This window comes from Protopterus annectens, chromosome 2.part1 (assembly GCF_019279795.1).
Source record: "Protopterus annectens isolate FY-2018-M chromosome 2.part1, PAN1.0, whole genome shotgun sequence".
Lineage (NCBI taxonomy): Eukaryota > Metazoa > Chordata > Ceratodontiformes > Protopteridae > Protopterus > Protopterus annectens.
The window spans coordinates 564,543,864-564,565,037 of NC_056729.1; the positions used below are offsets into that span (position 1 = coordinate 564,543,864).

General features: G+C 39.3%; 1 protein-coding gene across 3 annotated transcripts in view; it reads right to left on the bottom strand.

Annotated features, from left to right (window-relative positions):
* Window positions 1-21,174, bottom strand: part of REEP1 (receptor accessory protein 1) — a 1,259,835-nt gene that overhangs the window by 467,269 nt on the left and 771,392 nt on the right. For all 3 annotated transcript variants that reach the window (XM_044062335.1, XM_044062333.1, XM_044062336.1), the window contains exon 4: window positions 2,511-2,631. In XM_044062335.1, the coding sequence (XP_043918270.1) occupies window positions 2,511-2,631 (121 nt within the window). The remainder of the gene's footprint in view (window positions 1-2,510; window positions 2,632-21,174) is intronic.

The following is a 21,174-nucleotide window of genomic DNA, read 5'->3' on the forward strand; positions in this document are numbered from 1 at the left end:
CACTTTAATCCTGAAGGATTCCTAACAGAGCTATCACAATACAACTGGACCCCTCTCAAATATCTCTCACTCAACAATGCTGTTGAACACTTCAACTCAGCATTCCTGACCATCCTGAATCAACATGCCCCAAAACATATCATTAGAACAAAGACCAAAATAGCACCCTGGCTAACTTCTAATACCAAACAAACAATTATACTTAGAAATAAATCATGGAAAAGATGGCGGTCCTCCAGAAATCTTCAAAGAACTCAGAAATAAAAAAAAAGCTAACCTTGAACTACAACAATCAACCAAGTTTTGGTCCACTATCAATAATCTTCTTACCCAGGCAAAGTAATTACACCAAACCCACAAAACTTAGATCCTGACAACCCCTTAATAGCCAATAACTTCAACACCTTCTTTATTACTTCCATACAAAATCTAGCTAACCACTTAACCCCTGATTCCTCCCAACTTCTCTTTAATAACAGTGACAACTTCCTTCCACCCTGCAACTTCAACCCATACCAACCTCCTACATACAATCTCTTTTACAAAACTTAAATCTACTACACCCTCAGCTGATAACCTTCCAGCTGAATTTCTTCAAATAACCCTGTCTCCATCCTCATAAACAGATCCATAAAAGAAAGTACTTTTCCCTCAATCTGGAAAATATCTCATATCATACCCCTACACAAAGGAGGCAAAGCCACAGACCTTTCAAACTTTATAGCACTATTATCTCCTCTAGCTAAAATCATGGAAAATGCATACACAAACAACTACTCACCCATCTCCTTCAAAACAATCTACTTGCAGATACTCAACATGGATTTAGACCTTCACATAGTACTACCACTGCTCTACTTTCCTTTTCCAACACCATCAACTGTAATCGTAACAACAACAAACTAACCTCTTCTCTTTTCCTAGACCTGTCAAAAGCCGACATGGTCAACCACTCACTTTACTACACATATTAAAATCCCTTGCTTTGGATACCTCCTCCTTAACCTGGTTCTCTTCTTATCTCGAAAACAGGCAACAAGCAGTACTCTGGAAAAATTGTCTATCTTCACTACTACCTATCTCTTTAGGAGTCCCACAAGGATCCATACTAGGCCCCCTCCTATTCTCTATCTTTATCAATGACCTCCAAGCATCTATCCAAAACACTACATGTATACAATATGCAGATGATTCCACAATTATTTGCACAGCCTCCACTCAATCTGAACTCCACTTACTCACAAAGACTGGTTCTCAAAAAGATGTCTTCTCCTCAATTCCAAGAAAACAAAACTACTACTTTTCTCACCTACACACAAATCTACACAACTTTACTCTATTACTGCAGGTGACACTCCCTCATCTCCCCAGACTTATCAAAACTACTTGGTGTTACTATTGATAATAATCTAAGCTATGATTACCATATCAACAACACCATAAAAGCACTCAATAAAAAATTGGCACACTATACAGAATCAAACCCTACCTAACACCTGTATTGTATGCCTCCTCTATCTACACTAACCTCTCAAAAAGTAACCTAAAGACATCCTACCACAATATAGCTCGCTTTGCCACAGCATCCCAGTATAGAACACACCACTGTCTAAACTTAAAACAATTACACTGGTTGGAACTTCCCAACAAGATTATATATCAACAACTCCTAATAACACATAACATATTATATCAACCATCTAAAACACCAGCTCTCTGCAGAAAAGCTTCAAGTCAAAACAACTCGAATCACCAATTCTGCAGGTAACTGCCTTTTTCCCAACGAGTAGGGAAAATATGGAATAACCTCCCATCCCACATTACCTCAATAGGCTCCTTTGATCTTTTTAAAAACAACTTCTTGCACATCTTACAAACTTCTGGCTCTGCTCTTGTACCAATCCCGACTGAGAAAACTAATACCTTCTACTATCATACTTCCTCACTTCTCAACTACAATCCTTCTCTGTGTTCTCAAACATCCTAATGACTCTACAGTTTCTACTGTTCTCAAAAAAAAAAAAAATGTATATATTGTATATACACTAATATGTATGCAATGATTTGTATGGAGTGTAGTTCTAGATATAATCAATGTCTCTAAATAGTATTCTATGTGTTTTATTTTTTTTCTTGATCCAGACTAATAACTATCCATGGTAACTTAATATCTGTTAAAGGATCTCATAGTTAATCTTCAATTTTGTATAACCTTTGTTTTAATTCTGTGGAGCTTTTCTCCCCGGGCCTCCACTGAAAATGGAAATTATCCAGCTGGACTAGCCTGGTCAACAAATGTAAAATAAAATAAATAAAATAATAAAAAATAAACTTCTTTATGCTCAGAATATGTTAAAGAATTAGGGGTGTTACTACATATAAGTGATTGAAATACATTTAACAGTTATGAAACTCTTTGTCCTACATAAAAGATGGTGCTTTTTCCATAAATCAAAATATTTAAAACAAACTGCACATACATATGACAAATCTGCTTCCTCTCCATTTACCTTTTCTTTGGATGAAAGTGTCGGATGCACAAATTTTCTGTAGAGAACACTGGAGCCCTTTGTGTACGGTGACAGGAGCCAGACTACAAAGGCAATTTTTAGTTCAAAATAAAAAGGAAACCTGTGGGAAAAAGAAGAAACACAAAGTGTTAAAAGTTTTACATATTATGGAAAACAAAAGAATTACACCCCTGCTTTCCCAAAGGGACAAACACATTTACTGCATGACTGCATGACAAAATGTAAACAGACAATTCCACCCTTTCCAGCTTGATTTGGAACATGTCCTAGATAATGGATGAAAAACATGAAAATCTGTTTGTTGTAAATGCTGCATTGAAAATTTAATGTACAATAAATAAGCTAACAGAAGCTGACAATGGACCTGTTCAACTGATGCTCCTAGCCTAAGGCAGCTGTCTGTTTCACATATCATCTCTGAAGGAATCTCACACTGATTTAAAACGTCAACTGTCTCAGTTTTTGCCACCTGTTAAACACCCTGTCTATGAAAATGTACTTTTCCCATCAAGATTAAACTGTCTTACATTGACTGCAGGTCATGCCATATCCTATCCTTCCTTTCCAGTGTTATCCCAGCAGATTTCAACCTTACTGACTATCTAGCAAAATTATATCCCCCTTATCTGTTTTATTTGTAAGTGAATGTGCTGATTTCCTTAGTGTCTCTTCATACCTGCGTAGCCCTTCCCATCTAGTTACCTTTTCCTGTACCTTCTTCAGTTCAGATACCTCTTTTTAACATCAGACAATGTTTCAGCTGCAGCCTAACTGCATAAAAAGGGAGAATCAGTTTCTTGCTCTGATTACATATGTTTAGGTTTAGTTATCAGTATCCGAGTTGCCCTCTTTGCTACCTTTTCACTTTGTGATATATAGTTCACGTATACTGCCCCAAGGTCCTTTATCTGTTCTGGACTTTTAAGTCTGACTTCTCCAGTTTAGTTATTGAATAGCTACAGCACCATACTTTTGGAAGTGTTCAGGTGAAGCTGCCACTGATTAGACCATATCTGTAGTCATGCAGGTTTCCTCATCCATTATACACTGATCCATAGTGTCAAATGCAAAGAGACTGGTACACTTTTCTATGGCCTTCATGATGTTTGAGATAAACATACTGCATAGGGCTGGACCTGGAAATGACCCCCGCAGCACAACGCTCACCCTGACTATTACAGTCTCTTTTCCTATTGTTTAACAACTTCTCTTCTCATTCAACAAGTTTGTTGCCCGGCTCTATCTAGACTGTAACATGGGAGACAAGTCTACTGAGATCCATATATGTCACATCCACAGACCTACTTCAGCCACTTTTCCAGTGACACATTCAGGTTCATTTGTTAGAATCTGCTTATTAACCCAAGCAAGAAAACAATGAAAGTCCCATTCTGCTCCATAGGTTTGGCACATTAACTTTAGTACTACTTTCACCATCTTGTCCCTCAGTGAAATTAAGTTCACTTATCTCTAAGCGCTTGGGCTACTCCTTGCTCTGTCCTTGTATTATTATTGCTTGCTCTAGTCCTTGGGATCACTGCTGCTTAAAAGGCGTGATAAACAGCTCTGTCAGATGTCTTCCCAAAACTTCAGCAGTCCATTTTAGTATCCTTGGGTGGATTACCTTTTGTTCTTGGTTTTGTCCTCCTGCAGACCCCTCAGTGTCCTCACTTTATCCATTGTTATCTCTCCATTTGTCTGTTCTTCTCTTGCTCCTGTCCTGCCTTCCTAGACTGGCACCCTTCTTCCTACTTCTTTCTCAGTCTTTGATATAAAGTATTCATTGTGAATTTTTCAATTGTCCTTAGCCTTTGTGTCTGCTTTTCCTTCTCAAGATAGCTCTTCTGTCTCTCTGCCCCTTCTCCTTCCCCAAACATATCTAAAGAAGACCTTCCTTCCTGTCTTACAGCATACCACACACACTTTTCTATCAGGAAGGGGATATTACAAGTCCTTTGTGCAGTTCTATCATCACAGAAGAGGAAAAAGAGCTCAGTATGTAAACCACAAGGGTGTACAGGAATGCGAGTAAATTACCAAAAAAGAACAGGAAATGAATTTAAAACGGATAAATCATTCAATGTAAGCTTTCCCATGGAAAAAGAGTTTAACGGATAATGTAGATTTAAGTTTTAGTATTTTTAATATTTAAAAAAAAATAAATGTGACTAATGAAACAAAAGCAACTTTGTTGTAAGAGACTGGTTTACAAATATAATCCAAAGCACTACAAGACATGGTGTATCAGTGTACTGAACACTGGTAAGCTTATGCAAAATAAAAAAAACATCAAAATAAATCTTTAAAATTCAGAATCACCATGCTGTCAGAACTGGGGACCTTTTATTCACTGTAACACAGGTGGGCAATTCCATTTCACTTATAGACACACCATTAGAATCACCAGTGTAAATGAAATGGTTCCTCATGTTGTGACAACCATCAACACCCTGCATTGATAAATGCATCCCTTTTGAAAATATGAATTAAAGATAGTTGACCTATCCCTGTATCTTCATTATCATAATTATTGTGCTAGTGTTCTGTACACCAAACATTTTTGTTTACACACACACACACACACACACACACACACACACACACACACACACACACACACACACACACACACACACACACACACACACACACACACACATGCATCCATATAATACTCAGTACAAAATACATTGTACAAAACTTGTGTCTCTTTCTTCCAACAATATGCAGGCAAACATATCCGTTCATAGAAACTATTAGCGTTTACCTGAGGATAAATTGCATACTAACTCAGGAAGGGCCATAAAAAATCCATTTTGAAACATTACATATTTAAGTAAATGTGATCACATTGATTTAAGGTACTTAAATGCTATTACAAGATGTTTTATTCTTCTTTTTCTTAGTGTCACTGTCCATAGGGATTTCTAAAAATATTAATGTCTGTGGCATGCCATATTTCATGTAGAGTCCATCTGAACGAAAACTAACAATTAATATGATAATGTTTTTGTTTTTCATCTCCCGTTATCCAACACATTTGTTCTTGTGTTTGCTTGACACACAGTGCATAGTCACCTATTATACCATGACCCCCCCAAAACGTGCACGCTGATTGGCCAGCGTGCCCGTTGTAAATCGAGTTATACTAATGGAAAAAGGTCCGGTCGCCCGGACTTTTTTCCATTAGTATAACTTCGTTTTAAAACACTGTCTGCTATGTTAAATGGGTTTAACATGAGACAGCTTTAAAATAAGCAACGGAGATCTCTGTTGCTTATTTTAAAGCTGTCTCGCCATGTTAAACCCATTTAACATAGCGAGACAGTGTTAAAAGCAACGGAGAAAGCAAGATCTCTGTTGCTTTTATGTCGCTATGTTAAATGAGTTTAACATAGCGAGACAGTTTAAAATAAGCAACGGAGATGTCCGTTGCTTATTTTAAACTGTCTCGCTATGTTAAACTCATTTAACATAGCGAGATAAAAAGCAACGGAGATCTTGCTTTCTCCGTTGCTTTGCTCACAACTCTGATGTACTGCGCAGGCGCGCAGTACGTCAGAACTGCCGCGGATGCCAGACATCTGCGGAAGGCAGTAAACAGGCATTATACTATGCCATTATTTAAGAAAAGTAATAGTTTCTTTTCTTAAATAATGTCATGTATAATAGCAATAACCACTTCCTGGGTGTGGGTAATGCTAAATTACCCACGGTTGGCTTTGTTTGGTCCTCGGCCGCCTCGGGACCAAACCACGCCAACCGTGGGTAAATTTAGCATTACCCACACCCAGGCGTGGGTTATTGCTATATTATAATATAGTAATATAATAAATAATTAATATAATAAGCTTTATAAAGCTACATTGTGCATTGCCTTAACTCTGTATTGCAAATACAAAAACTGCTGCTTAGTTTCACGTGTTAGCCTGCATCATATGCTGCTTGAATTCATGCAATAACCACTTTTGTAAACTAAAGTAGATGCCAAGTGCTAAATTCTGTGACTGAAATTTCCAGTGCTGCTGCCAAAGGTCTGCAGCAGCTCCAGCTTTTCAACCAAGATCCTATGAGGAATCATGTCCCCTCAAGTCCATGTTTCTTTATTGACTTCCTCCATCAATATCAGTTTATATTTGAACACTGTTTGCTGCACTTCACTTATTTATTGTTTAACTGGTTGAACTAGTACTGGGTTTGTGATATAGATGGACAGAACCCTAACTGCAACCCTGGAGACCCTTGTTTTACTGGCAATTTGAGGTGCAGGAGGATCTGGTTAGGGGCAATGGGAGTATGTGGCCAGGGTTGGCTAGTCCATCATAGGGCTAAGAGGGAGGGAGGTGATTCAGAATGCTGTATGACTGACATCTGATGGAAATCCAGTGTAGCAGAAGCCGGGGCTAAGGAGTAACACAACGGCTGGGAATTTAGTGTGTGTACATGTGAAAGCACACTTGTGCTAACACACATTCACACACACACACACACACACACACACACACACACACACACACACACACACACACACACACACACACACACACACACACACACACACACACCACTGTGGACCCCACTTTGACAATCTGGCTATAAACTACCATGTGATGGGTTTATGGTATGAAACATTCTCCAGCCAGGATGACTACCTGCTACTGTCTGGCTTTCATCTTCACTACTCATGCTGTAAGGCTTTTAGGACTGGTGAGCAAAACAGCTAGTCAGGTGTCAAGGTGGCTGATGGTCAGTAGAGAAGTGCCGAGAAATTTGAATAAAAAAGGACAGATTCACGTATACATGCACACAAAACAGTAAAAATACATTTATGTAAACAATTCAGGACAGTCAAACATTTGCCAATGATCACACCTCTCAACAAGAAGACACTGCAAATAGGTGCAAAGGCTCTTAAAAAATAGGAACACTCAGTCAAACATCTGTACACCTTATTAACATAAAATCTGTACACCAAATAGTACATACTTTTTCCCACTTCTAGAAGACTTGTGAGATACTACTTAGAAATAGTAGTCTCTGAGACACATACCTATCGCTCCAACATGTCCTATTTGTATTACAGATGAGTTAAGTCCTTAGATTAGGTAATTCTGATGTTGTTTGTTTTGTGGATGTGTAACAGATCTATCAGAGCTGGATCAGAGGATGCTTTGTAGATCAGGAATAGATCACCTCTCAGTAATCTGTCGGAGATCAAGTACAGGCAGAGGGCTTTGAGGCGGTTCACATAGAACATGTTGTTTAGGCCACATATTCTTTTTGTGAGGAACCTGAGACTGTGGTAGTTACAAATGCCAGGTCAGGTACATACCAAAGGGGGCAGTGTACTCAATTATTGGTCTAATAAGGGTCAAGTACAGTAGAACAATAACATCCTTGGACCTAGATGCCATACTCTTATTTATAAGTTGTGCAACATAGAATGATTTCCTTACTACCGTAGACACATGATGGCCAAAGGTCAGGTCACTGTCTACATGTGTTCCCAAATCCCTGATCACTAGGTCTACTCTTAGGGGTGCATTATCAATGTGGTACTTTCCAGGGGAGATAGTCTTTCCAAAGGATACTATTATGCATTTCTTGGTATTGAGTTATAGACTGTGGGTCTGTCATCTGTAAACATGGTCAACCAGAGGCCCTTTACTGTCCTTAACTTTAGAGAAGTAAATGCCTAATAGTGACTAGCTTCTTTGTGGAGTTACACTCCACTATTCTAAATTTGTGGGTCCTATCTGTGAGCCTTTGGGCTATCCAGTGGTTGACATAGGGGTTTATGCCTAATTTTATGAGTTTGTTTACAATGCCCAAGTATGGTATTCTGCCAAATGCTTTGGCCAGGTTAAGATAGGCAGTATGTACCATTCTGCCCTGGCCATTGCTTTGTTGACCTTCTTAAAAAAGTCCACCAGGATGAGTAGGCATGACTTATCCTTGACAAAAACGAACTGAGTTTGAGCCAGTGTCTGAAAGTTTTCTATGTCATTGTTTATCTTTTATTTATTTATCTATTTAACATTTGTTAATCAGGAAAGTCTGACTAGGACAGAGCCTATTTTCAGTGAAGGACCATTGAGAAATGCTTCAGATGCATGTCATTGGAATGTGGGGGAAACCGGAGTACCCAGATGAATCCCACACGAATGCAGAGGGGGCATGCAGACTCTGCACAGAAGGCAGCTCAGCCGAGAATTGAATCGTAGAACCTCTTGCTGTGATAATCCTTTCCAGGGCTTTCCAAATGAGACCAGTCATTACTTAAGGGTTTGTAGGTACTTGGGTCTGAAGATGGCCTGCTCTTGTACAGAGGGATGATGGTTGCAATAATCTGTTCGCTTGTCATGAAGCCTGTCTGAAGGCTTTGGTTAAATCATGAGTCTATTGGTGCTGATAGTTACATTTCATGCTATTAAGAAGGCATCATGAGCTATTGTCTGGACCTATTAATAAACTGTTCTTGGCCTTGGAAAGTGCATTGAGGGCCTTTTACCCAGAAATAGGTGGGGGAGTTATGGTCAAGAGTATTTAATGAGAGGTGTCAGGGGAGGTAAAACTGGAGCAAAAATTTTCAGCCAGTAAATTTGCTATAAATTTGGGCTCAGTATAGGTGGCTCCATTTACAATTAGTTCAACACATTGTTATCTATTGCCTTTGGGGTTATGGACATAGCCAAAGAATGCCTTCTAATGGACCTTGGCCTGGGAAGCTATTTTTACTTCAGATTTGGCTTTGTTAGACTTGATTAGCCCCCTGAGTTGATTGTTTAGATTGAAAAGGGAGATTTCACCTTGCTGGGCATTGCACTTCCAAATTTTCTCATGATTTTCTTCCTTTTGTGGTGCAACATACTGATGTTGGGATTCTGCCAGGGTGGCTTCTTCTTTGAGTTTGTCTCGTGCTTATTCTGGATAGGTACACCTGTCTCTATGAAGCCGTTAACTTGATTTTACAGGGTTTCTGTGAATAATTCCACATAAGCAGTGGTGTTTTCAGAGTTTGGGAGGGGGGGGGGTTGAAATTTTGTCAGAGTTTGTTAGAAATAATTCCTGAAGGTTCCAGGGTAAGCTGGGGTCCTGAGTTTATTTTTATTTCAAAGAAGACAGCTGACATGATCAGTGAGAACATTATACTGGAGTGGGGGGCAACATCCTCTCATGTTTGTGAGAACCAAGTTAAGGATGTTAGCTCCCCCTTTGGACTTACTCATTATAACCATCCACCCTCTTGTCCAGATTCATAATTCTTATAGTTGTGTCAGACACAGGTTCATTTCATAACATGACTTCATTTTGGGACATATTAACAAACTTACAAGTATTAATCTGATCTAAAATATTTCTAAAATCTAACACACATTTTTTCAAAGCCTGGACAAATTGGTTTAATGGTGGGTTAAAGCAATTGGGTCTCTTTAAACAACCAGTGTCATAATTAACTCTTTCGTTGTCGAACAACAATGCCAAGTTTAACTTTTGTGTAAACAATTTAAGGTCGATTAAACTATCTGCTACAATTTCCCTTCTAGCTGGTACAAAAGATAACCCTTTTGATAATACATTTGCATGCTGTGTATTAATATTTTTACAGAAAATATTATATATAGTAAAGTCTTTATTTTCATTAAATACTAGTCTTATAGTTCCATGCTATTCTTCAGTACTGTCAAACAATACACTGTTCAATTCTTCCGACCATTCCTTCTGGGAAAATATCACTTTGGTTTGGCCCCTGATGATTATATACCTCCTCAATGAATTGAGGCCTGTTGTAATTCAAATTCTGTGGTCTGCTCCTGCTCAATTAATTCAGTGTTAAAACCAAAACAGTATAATGCTTAGTAGTTTTTTTATAATAAAGTTATTCAACATGTAAGCGTTCCAGTGCTCTTTCTTTTTAATGTTAATTGATTTGGAAGGTTTTTTTTTAATTACTGTATTAAGCAGTGAGCGGTGTAGTACAATCACATGACACTTTTAAACATATTGAAGAGTTATTTTGAATGGTTTGTAAATGTGATGAAGTTCCATTATGGAAATACGTGGAATGAAAGCACTCAACTGTTTTAATCGTTTTAAGTGTTTCTACTTCATTAAAGTTTTTCATCATATCATTTGAAGCTGTTTTGTCACTTTTTGGTTATCCAGTTTGTCTGTTGGTCCTGTAGAGAATTTTTCAACAGTTGTGATGTCTATTTCTCTGGGTGCTTCAGTGACAGAAAATATAGTTGATAATCAGGAACTCCAGAAGGCCATGGGGGATTTAACGCTCCTGTTGCAGCATGTAAGTCAATTCTTTGAGAAGAGTAAAAACAATGTTAGTGGGAAGTATAGACCGAGAGGGTGTGTGTCTCCCAGTGGTTGCAGTCTCAGTTTTCCACTAACACAAATGACACCAAGGACGGACATTCAGTCTAACAATCCATCATTTGAGTTCGAGTTATAGAAAGCAAATCTTTTCGAACTATGTAATAGTAATTTAATCCAATCAAATTCTTGAAATGTAAGTAAAGGCTCCATACATGAACAGTTAGATGTATTTGAGAAAAAAATTGTTCAGTTTTAAAAAACTACAACTACAGAATACTTATCTATTAAAGTACATTGAGGCCAATCAAGTCCCTAAAGGGTTACAAATATGGAAGTATCCAAATGGAGTGATAAAAGGGTCTGACTTCCACGAAGCATTGTTTAGTCCTTTTTATAGAATGGGATGTGAACTTTTGCGGTTAATGGTTAAAAACAATATTTTACAGATTGAACAACCTTTACTTGAAACTGATGCTTTGAATGCATCCATACAAAAAGGCTTACTGTTCGATCATTTTGTACTATCATAATATCTTCACTAGTGTGGTTAGAGTTTGTGACACTATTTTGAAGAGAAAGGCTTCTAAATTTCTGAGACAGTACAAATTGTCGGAGTTGTAAGGTTTATCCATATCCATCAGGTTTCCATGGTTACCGGAGGCAGGTATATTCCAGGCAAACAATTGAAAGGGGGGAAGATATGACATCAGCAGAAGCTATAAATAACCCCCAAGAAAGGAGGTATACAATCAGCAGGGGGCCAAACCGAAGTGATATTTTCCCAAACAGAATGGTTTAAGGAACTGAGCAGTGTATCATATGACAGTATTGAAGAAGAGCATGGAATTGTAAGACTGGTATTTAATGAAAATTAAGACTTTACTATTTATAATTTTTTTCTGTAAAACATAAATACACAGCATACAAATGTATTGTCAAAGAGTTATCTTTTGTACCAGCTAGAAGGTTAATTCTAGCAGCTAGTTTAATCAACCTTAAATTGTTTACACAAAAGTTAAACTTGTCATTGCGGTTCAACAACAAAAGAGTTAGTAATGACACTGGTTGTTTAAAAAAAAAACAGTTGCTTTAACTCACCATTAAACCAATTTTTCCAGGCTTTTGAAAAGATGTGTGAGTTAGATTTTAAAAATGTTTTAGATCAGACTAATGCTTATAAGTTTGTTAATACGTCCCAAAGTGAAGTCATGTTTTTAAATTAACTGGTGTCTGATACAATTATAAAAGTTATGAAGCTGGACAAGGGGTGGGGGTGGGATGGTTATAATGAGTAGCAACAATTAAGTAACCATATGAATGTTTTACTAATGGATGAAGCTTACAATAAGGTTTCATGTTAATGCAAGGTCAAATAGATACGAATTAATTAATCTTTATGCATAATGATAAACCAGTTGTTGGAGGTATATTTGGCATCCTGAAGACACATAAATGTGCAAAAAATCTGCCTTTAAGACCAGTTGTGCATGCCATGAAGTTCAAAACCTTTTATATAGCCAAATATTTGGATAATGTTTAAAAGGAAGCCTTGGGAAATTAAAATATGTTCATAAGGATTCGTGGCAGTTTTTGAGGAATATCAGTGAAATAGCATTTATGGATCATTATACTTTTTTCACTGTGGATGTCAAAAACATGTATTCTGTAATACCTCATGAAGTAGGGATAATGCAGTTTGAAGAACAATTGATTGGACTGGGGGACTTGGAGATGGATAAAGTTAACACTGCTACAGCATTGATGGAGCTTGTATTAAAAAACAACTCCATCTATTTGGTCACTGGAGTAGCCATGGGTGCAGTGTACACCCATTCTTTTGCTAACTTGGTAATGGCAAACTGGGAGAAAAAAAATATTTATTTAATAGCATGTTTAAGGACTCTTGGGAGTTTTATACTCGCTTCCTGGATGACATGGATGATATTTTCATCTTATGGAAGGACACAAGTGAAAGGCTAAATTACTTTTTTGACTATATCAACAATACTGTTGAGTTTTTGAAGTTCACTTATTCTTCTGGTATAGATAGGATTGTTTATTTGGATGTAGAACTAACTAAAATGTAGTGGAAAAGAGGTATATTTTGAACATTCATAGAAAACTCACTTTCTCTAATACATACATGCACTTTGCAAGCTGGCATCCTATTCACCAGACAAAGGCCATAGGTAAAGACCAGCTGCTACAGCTTGCTAGAATGGCGTCGAATATGGATACTTTTATGAAATAATCTAACATCTTGACAGCAATGTTCTTCCAAAGAGGTAATCCTAAAAGTTTTGTATTAAAGTTAAAAGAGGAAGTGTGGAATGAAAGGAATAATGGTGATTATTTACCATTATTAAATTCAAAAAGTGGTAGCGACAACATGCAGATTATTTCAAAAGAATCAACATCTCTTTTGGATGATAAAAAATTATTTATGACCACGTACATGTTGGATAGTAGAGGGTTAGCGGGTAGTATATATATAAAAATTGGAAACTATTTAAAGCAGATAGGTTCTTTCTGAACAAGGTGGGAACAGACCACTTATAGTTTATAAGAAAGAGAAATTTAAGAATTTGTTAGAAACAAATAAAAGCATGTTGAATAATAAAAGTGTCAGTGTGGGCATATTTAAATGCAGCTGCTGTGCTCAGTGCCCCAGTGTAAGGAGAACCAATCATTTCATTGTAAATGGAAAAACTTATAATATTAAAGGGCATTACACATATAATTTTAGGCAGGTTGTTTATTTGGCTAGCTGTGAACTTTGAGAAAAATAAAAGAGAGAATATATGAACACTTGCTAGATATAAGGAAGGAAAATCACCCAATGCCTTAAGTAAACATATACTGGAAAACATGGGCATAGATAAGGGTTTATAGTGATACAGCAGGTAGAAAATTACCCTCAAGGATTTTTTATGAATCAGCAACATGACAAAAGTGAATTGAAATGGCAGTTAAATGCCACAAGTTTTCCTGTTTGAATGAATACTGCTCAATCGATTCAGTGTTAAAACTAAAACAGTATAATGCTTAGTAGCTTTTTGTAATATAGTTATTCAACATGTATGTGTTCCAGCGATCTTTCTTTTGAATTTTAATTGATTTGTAAGCTTGTTTTTAATTAATTTATTAAGCAGTGATTGATGTAGTACAATCGCATGTCACTTTTAAACATATTATTTAAGAGTTATTTTGAATATGGTTTGCAGTTCTGATGAAGTTCCATTACAGAAATATGTGGAAGAAAAGCACTTAACTGTTTTAATCGTTTTAAGTGCTTCTGCTTCATTAAAGTTTTTTATCATATTGTTTGGAGCTGTTTTGTCACTTTTTTGGCACCGTAGGCATTGTGGCTATCCAAATGTGTCTATCTCTCCAGCATGATCTGTCCATATCAGAGGTAAGTTTAAGATCCCTGGAGCAAGTGACCCTCATGCAATTTGATTTACGAATGTGTAGCATTTCCATCAGGACCGGGTTAGAGACTGCCCTGTAAGCCAGGCACAGGTCACCCCTTAGCAACCTGTAGGAGACAGAATACAATAACAGGGCTTTCCGTCTTTCCATGTAAGACTTGTTTTGTGTACCTTGTAATTTCTTGGTGAGAAACCTCTGTGGTCTCTTCAATTGTTGCAGGTGTCTGGTGAGGTATATGCAAAAGGGAGCATTGTACTCAATTACTGGTCTGATGAGGGCCAAGTATAATGGAATAATAGCATCCTTAGATCTAGATGTGATGCCTTTACTTATAAGATGTGCCACATAGAAGGCTTTACTTACTACTGTGGATATGTGGTGGACAAAGTTCAAATTGCTTTTAACCTAAGTACCCAGATCATGTACCACTGGGTCTACACTTAAGGGGGTGTTGTCTATACTGTAATTATCATGGATGTCAGCTTTCCCAAATGTTAGAATAATACATTTTTTGCATCTAGCTTTAATTCATGACTTTGGCACCAGTCATTTGTCTGCATTAACCCTGTCTGCAGTATATTAACATAATTGGGGGACTCAATGATTGCTCCTAGTTTGCAATTGTCAGGGTATTTTATCAGTCACAAGCTGTCCAAGTTTGCCTGGACTTCTGAGAAATAAATTCCAAACAGTAAGGGGTCTAGCACAGAACCCTGTGGTATGCCACTGGTGACTGATCTTTTGCTATAGGTGAAGTCACCCACTTTGACAGTATGTGTCCTGTTGGTGAGCCAGCTGGCTTCCCATCTGGTTATGTAAGTCTCTCTATAATACCTGAGTGGGGGATTGAGTCAAATGCCTTGGCTAGGTCAAGTTAGGTGGCATGCACTATCTTTCCCTCAAACAGGGGCTTGATAACTTTCTTGAAGAAGTCACACTGGGTTGTGTCCATAATTTGGAAATTACCTATGTCCTTGTTAATAAGGTACAAATTATATTATATTATATTATATTATATTATATTATATTATAATGATTCTTTTCATGGCTTTACAGATGAGGCTAGTCAAGCTTATGGGTCTATAATTCCCAGGGTCGGTTGATGGTCCCCCTTTGTGCAAAGGGATTACTGTTGCTGTCCTCCATTCCACTGGAACATAGCCAATACACAGGCTGTGATTAAACAGGGATCCAAGTGCATCTGCATGTTTTAAGTTGTTTAAAAGGCATCCTGGGATATTGTCTGATCCCATTGATGCTGTGTTTTTGGCTTTGCAGAGTGCAGAGATGACCTGTTCTCTTGGGATAATAGGCTGAGGAATGATGGCAGGTATACTTTGGAGGATGACTGGCGGGGACAGGGGGTGAAGTTTGCTCCAATGCTGTCAGCTAGCAGGTTGGCTATTACCTCCAGATGAGTATGAGTGGTGCCATCCACAACTAGTTCAGCACATAGCTGGGTATTCCCTTTTAGATTCTGGATGTAGTTAAAGAATGTCTTGAGATTATCCTTAGCTATGGAGGCTATTTTTGTTTCATAATTAGCTTTAGAGGACCTGACAAGATCTCTAATTTGTTTGTTTAAGCTAGAGAAGGAGGTATTTCTTCTTCTGCTGAGCCAGTTCCCTCTTGTTCTTGGACATTAGCTCCTTTCTCTTGTTGTATAGCCTGTTTATACCCATAGTGGCTTGTTTTTTTCGGCAAGACCTGGTTTTAATCCGGTTAGATACAGCTGTTTCTATACAACTGCTTAAGCGGTTATACAGGCCATTGGTGTACATCTCTGCATAGGAGTCCATGTTATATGTGTTCAAGGGGGCTTTGAAACTTATTATGACATCACTTAGTAGGAAATAATTTGTTTTTGAAAAATTTGTAAGCATTTCTGAGCTTGATGGTTATCTGGTCTTACAGTTACATTGAAAAAGACTGATTTATGGTCTTTTCTTACTAGGGAGGACATCATGTGGGAGATGGGTGCAATGCTCAATCATGTTAGTGAGTACTATGTCCAGGATATTTGAGCCTGTTGTGGGTGTGCTGACTAGCTGTTCCAAATCATTTGCACTGACAAATTCCAAGAACCTCTGAGCCAGCATGTTTGTAGTGGTGTATATTTCCCAGTCAATGGTAATATAATTAAAACCACCCACAAGTAAGGTGTTGGGCTGTATGGCAAGTGACCCCATTACATCTAGGTATGCAGTATACTTCTCCTGTTTCATGGTGGGGGACATATAGCTAGCTATAATGTGGTAGGGGGCTTTTCCTATAGTTAACTGGACACAGAGTAGCTCAAGACAGTCATACTGTTTGACTAGTCTCAAGGTGTGCTTAACCTTAATCATGATGGATACACCTCCTCCTTGGTTCTTTAATGCTCACTTTGTGGTCTAAAAGGATTAGGTTCATAGGTTCATAGGTACATACTAGGCTATCTGCCCTAGGGCATTTATAAGCCTAGCCAGAATGTGTTTGGCTTTCGCCACCCATTTTAAATTTATTTTGCTATGCCCTTTTTCGAGGTTAGTATACTGTGCCTCTGTCTAACAGTGACACAGAAGTGATAGCTGGGGTAAACCTACGATCTCCCATCCACTCATCAAGATTCCACTTGAAGAGAGTCAGTGAGGGACTCTGCCTAACCTGGACTGGGATTTTATTCCAGAGTGAAGGGAGCCTCTGGGTTATGAATCTGTCCCTCCAGCATGTCCTATTTATTTCAGTGCTGAGGTTCAAGTCTCTCGAGCATGTAGCTCGATGGGATTTGGATTTTCTGAGGTGCAGCATGTCCATTAATTCTGGGTTGGACATGGCTTTATACGTCAGGCACAGATCGCCTCTGAACAAGTATGCCACTGAGTAGAGCTGGAGTTTCTTTAACCGGGCAGCATATGTCATCTGTTTGAGCCCTTTGATCCTCTTGGTGAGGTACTTTTGGGGTCTTTCCAGTTGCTGCAGGTGTCTAGTAAGGTACATCCCAAAAGGGGCATTGTACTCAATTATGGGCCTGATGAGGGATGAGTAAAGAGGCACGATGACCTCCCCTGATCTAGATGTGAATCCCTTCATGATTAGGTGGGCTATATAAAATGTTTTTCTAACCACTTTGGCCACGTGGTTGTCAAATGAGAGATTGCTATCAACTTGGGTCCCCAGGTCCCTAATTACTTCTTCTGTACTTAATGGATTACCACATATGTGGTAATTTGTGGGCACTTTGTTTTTGCCAAAGGGGATGACTATACACTTTTTGGCATTTAGCTTGAGGCCATGGCTCTGGCACCAGTTGTCTGTTTCTATGAGGCCCTTTTGGAGGATGCTTGTGTCGGCTGGAGAGTCGATTATGGCCAGTTTGCAGTCATCTGCGAACTTGGTCAGCCACAGTCCTTCCGTGTTGGCCTGTACCTCCGAGAAATATATACCGAACAAAAGAGGTCCCAGGACTGAGCCTTATGGGACACCACTTGTAACTGGTTTGGAGTCTGACATGGCTCCAGCAATTCTAACCATGTGGGTTCTGTCCTTGAGCCAGTTTGCAATCCATCTAGTGACATAGGGGTTTATATTTAAGCTGGTGAGCTTATCTATAATGCCCGAGTGGGGTATTGTATCGAAGGCTTTTGCAAGGTCCAGGTAGGCTGTGTGGACCACCTTCCCCTCGTCAATGGCCTTGGTGACTGTTTCAAAGAAATCAACCAGGTTTAAGAGGCAGGATCTGCCCTTAACAAAGCCGAACTGGGTAGGATCCAGTGTCTGTAGGTCCCCAATATCTTTATTTATGAGGTTGATGATGATCCTTTCCATAGCTTTGCAGACCAAGCTAGTCAGGCTTATGGGGCGATAGTTTCCAGGATCCGTTGAGGCACCACCTTTATGGAGAGGGACCACTGTTGCTGTACGCCATTCTTTGGGCACATATCCTGTTGTAAGGCTGAGATTGAACAGTAGGTTTATGTTTGGGTTTAGCTCTTCTTGGAGTTCATGTAGGACGCATTCCCGGGACACCGTCTGGTCCCATTGATACTGTGTTTTTTGCTTTGGAGAGGAGGCTCTTACCTGAGCATCTGAGATGTCAGGGGGGCAGCACTCTGTTGGGATAGATATTTGCCCCTTTGGTGGGGAGGGGGGGAGAAGTTTGCGCTGAACCTGTCAGCTAGGATGTTGGCAATGTCTGTGGGTTCAGTGTATTTTTTGTCATTTTGGACTAATTCTGAGCATATCTGGGAATTACCACTCAGGTTCCTAACATAACTAAAGAAAGCCTTGTGATTATCCTTAGTGTCCTGTGCAATTTTTCTCTCGAAGCTGGCCTTAGACAATTTTATGAGTGCCTGTAGTTTTTTGCTAATACTGATCAGTGATGCCTTCCCTTTTTGGGATTTTGCTCTATCATTCAGTAACTTCCTCCTTCTATTGTATAGTTTGTTTATGGCTGTGGTCCACCAGACAGGACGTCTGCCTTTGGAGGATTGGGTCTTGGTTTTATTTGGGATCACATGATCCATGCATTCCTGAAGGTGTTCATAGAATGCTTTTATAAAGGATTCTGCAGTCTGGGCCGTATTTTCCACAGGCCCAGGGGCTTTGAAGGATTCCACCTCGGTTTTGAGGAGTGCGAAATTTGCTTTAGAGAAGTTTTTCACTGTGGTTTTCTGGGCAGGGGGTGGGGTCAGGATGTGAATATCCAGTGAGATTAGTTTATGGTCTGATCTTACCAGTGAGGGATACACTTCTGGTCTGGAGCATAGAGTCCCCATGTTGGTGATGATCAGGTCCAGTATGTTTTCCCCTCTTGTGGGAGTGGTAACAAGTTGTTCCATAGCATTTGAGTTTAAGAATTCTAGGAACCTTTGGGCTAGGGTGTTGGAGCTAGAGTAATGCTCCCAGTCTATGTTTGGGTAGTTGAAGTCGCTCAATATAATGGTGTTTGGAGAGACCTTCATATTTTCCAGTGTTCTCAGAAAGGCCGAGTGGGGTTCCTGGGTTTGGAAGGGTGGTCTGTAGCAGGCTATAAACTGGAAGGCAGTTTTACCCACTGTTAGTTGCACATGGATAGTCTCTGATGCTTCGTGCTTTGCCACCAACCTGGAGGTGTGGGTATCTTTGATGAATATCAATACCCCCCCCTCCTTTTGTGGTTCGGTCCAAGGTTTGGGGCCGAAAAGCATGGTATGAGGTATAACCTGGTAGTGCTGGGGTGCTCTCGGGAGCCCTGAACCAGGTTTCTGTTACTGCACAGATATCGATGTTCTCCATGCTAAGGAGAGTTTCGAGTGTGTGCATCTTGAGGTTTAGACTTCTGGCATTGAATAGCATTACTCTTAGTTTCTTATCCCTTGTGATACCTATGGATGTGGGTTTGTCTTTTGAGCCTTGCCTAAAAAAGGCACTATGGGGGTAGCAAGAGCATTTGCCAATATCCGAAAGCCCAGGGGTGACAGGTGCAAGCCGTCCCTAGCAAAGCATCGTGGGTTGTCGAGCATATCATCCCAAGCTGACAGGCATTGTATCCCCTTTGAATGACACCAGTACTTAAGGCATTATAGCCCTGCATGGCCAGGGTGCTTTCCACACCTTTGAACCATGTCTTGGTGATTACAGAGACATCAGAATCTTCCAAAGTGAGGACTGATTTCAGGGAGTGGAGTACATGTTTAGACTCCTAGCATTAAGCAGCAATACCTTGAGTTTATCTAGAGAGGATTTTGTTACCTTGGGAGGTTGTTTATCTTGACACTGCCTAAAAAGGGCACAATAGGGGTGGCTAATGCCTTTGCCAGTATCCAAAAGCCTAGAAGAGACAGGTGCCGACTATCTCTGTCAAAGCAGCATGGCCTGTCGACCATGTCTTCCCAGGCTGACAGATATTGCATACCCTTGGACTGACACCAGAAGCTAAGCCATTTGTTTAAGTAAATCATTTTTTGTTTGTATTGTGGCATCATCCTTGGAGAAGGTAAAATGCTGCTTAAGCCTAGGCTTAAACTTTCCTGTGATGCATAATCTGAGAGCTCAATCATGGCTCTCTATTCATATAGTCCAGTGAGGTAGTCTCAAGTCATTTAGCCTCACATGGACTATAATCGAGTCATACCAGTACTTGTGGTTGAGTGACTTGACAGATCCTGGCACCTGACATGCAGCTAACCATAACCTGTTCCTTATCCAGCCTGGTGAGGGAAATATGTGTGTGTCTCATAATGGCGTAACCTATGGTCTATACATTAGGTTTTATGGTGTTAGGCCTTATGGGCTTTGTTATGACACTGGTGTATGTGTTATGTGTTGTGGTTGTTTTTTGTATTGTTATATGTGTAAGTATTTTCTGTTTGGGAGGTCTCTGATTTTTTAATAAGTTACTAGTGAGCACCTCCATATATGTGGGTTTATGTAGCATGTTCTTATTTAATGTGGGAAGTGTGTGTGTGTGCTGTCAGCCTGTTTGACATTTGATTTGTCCTTATGTCATTGCCTCCAATTTCGTAGTGTAACTACATCTCTCACATAAAGTATTTGTTTGTTTCAGGAGTAAGTGGTTGTCAGTATACACGAGACAGTTGCTACATTGCTTCAGGATGCCCATGTCTATCAGGCTGGCCAGAGAAGTGATGGGAAACTGCCCGTCCATGATAGCAGGCTCTTACTGTATGTTTTATTAGGAAACAGAATGGGTAAATTTGACAGGGCTGTGCTGGTAACACTGAGACTACAAGAGGGCCCTGTAGACCTGTACTTTGTGTAGGCCAAGGTTGCTCAATAAGCCAACGCCGATCAGTGACCAACTGAGTTGTTCCTAGCACAGCAAAAAAGCTTGGAAGGGTTTCAGTGACAAATTCTAGTCCACACCTGTAAGTTATATTCCCTTCTGAAAGCTGATTAT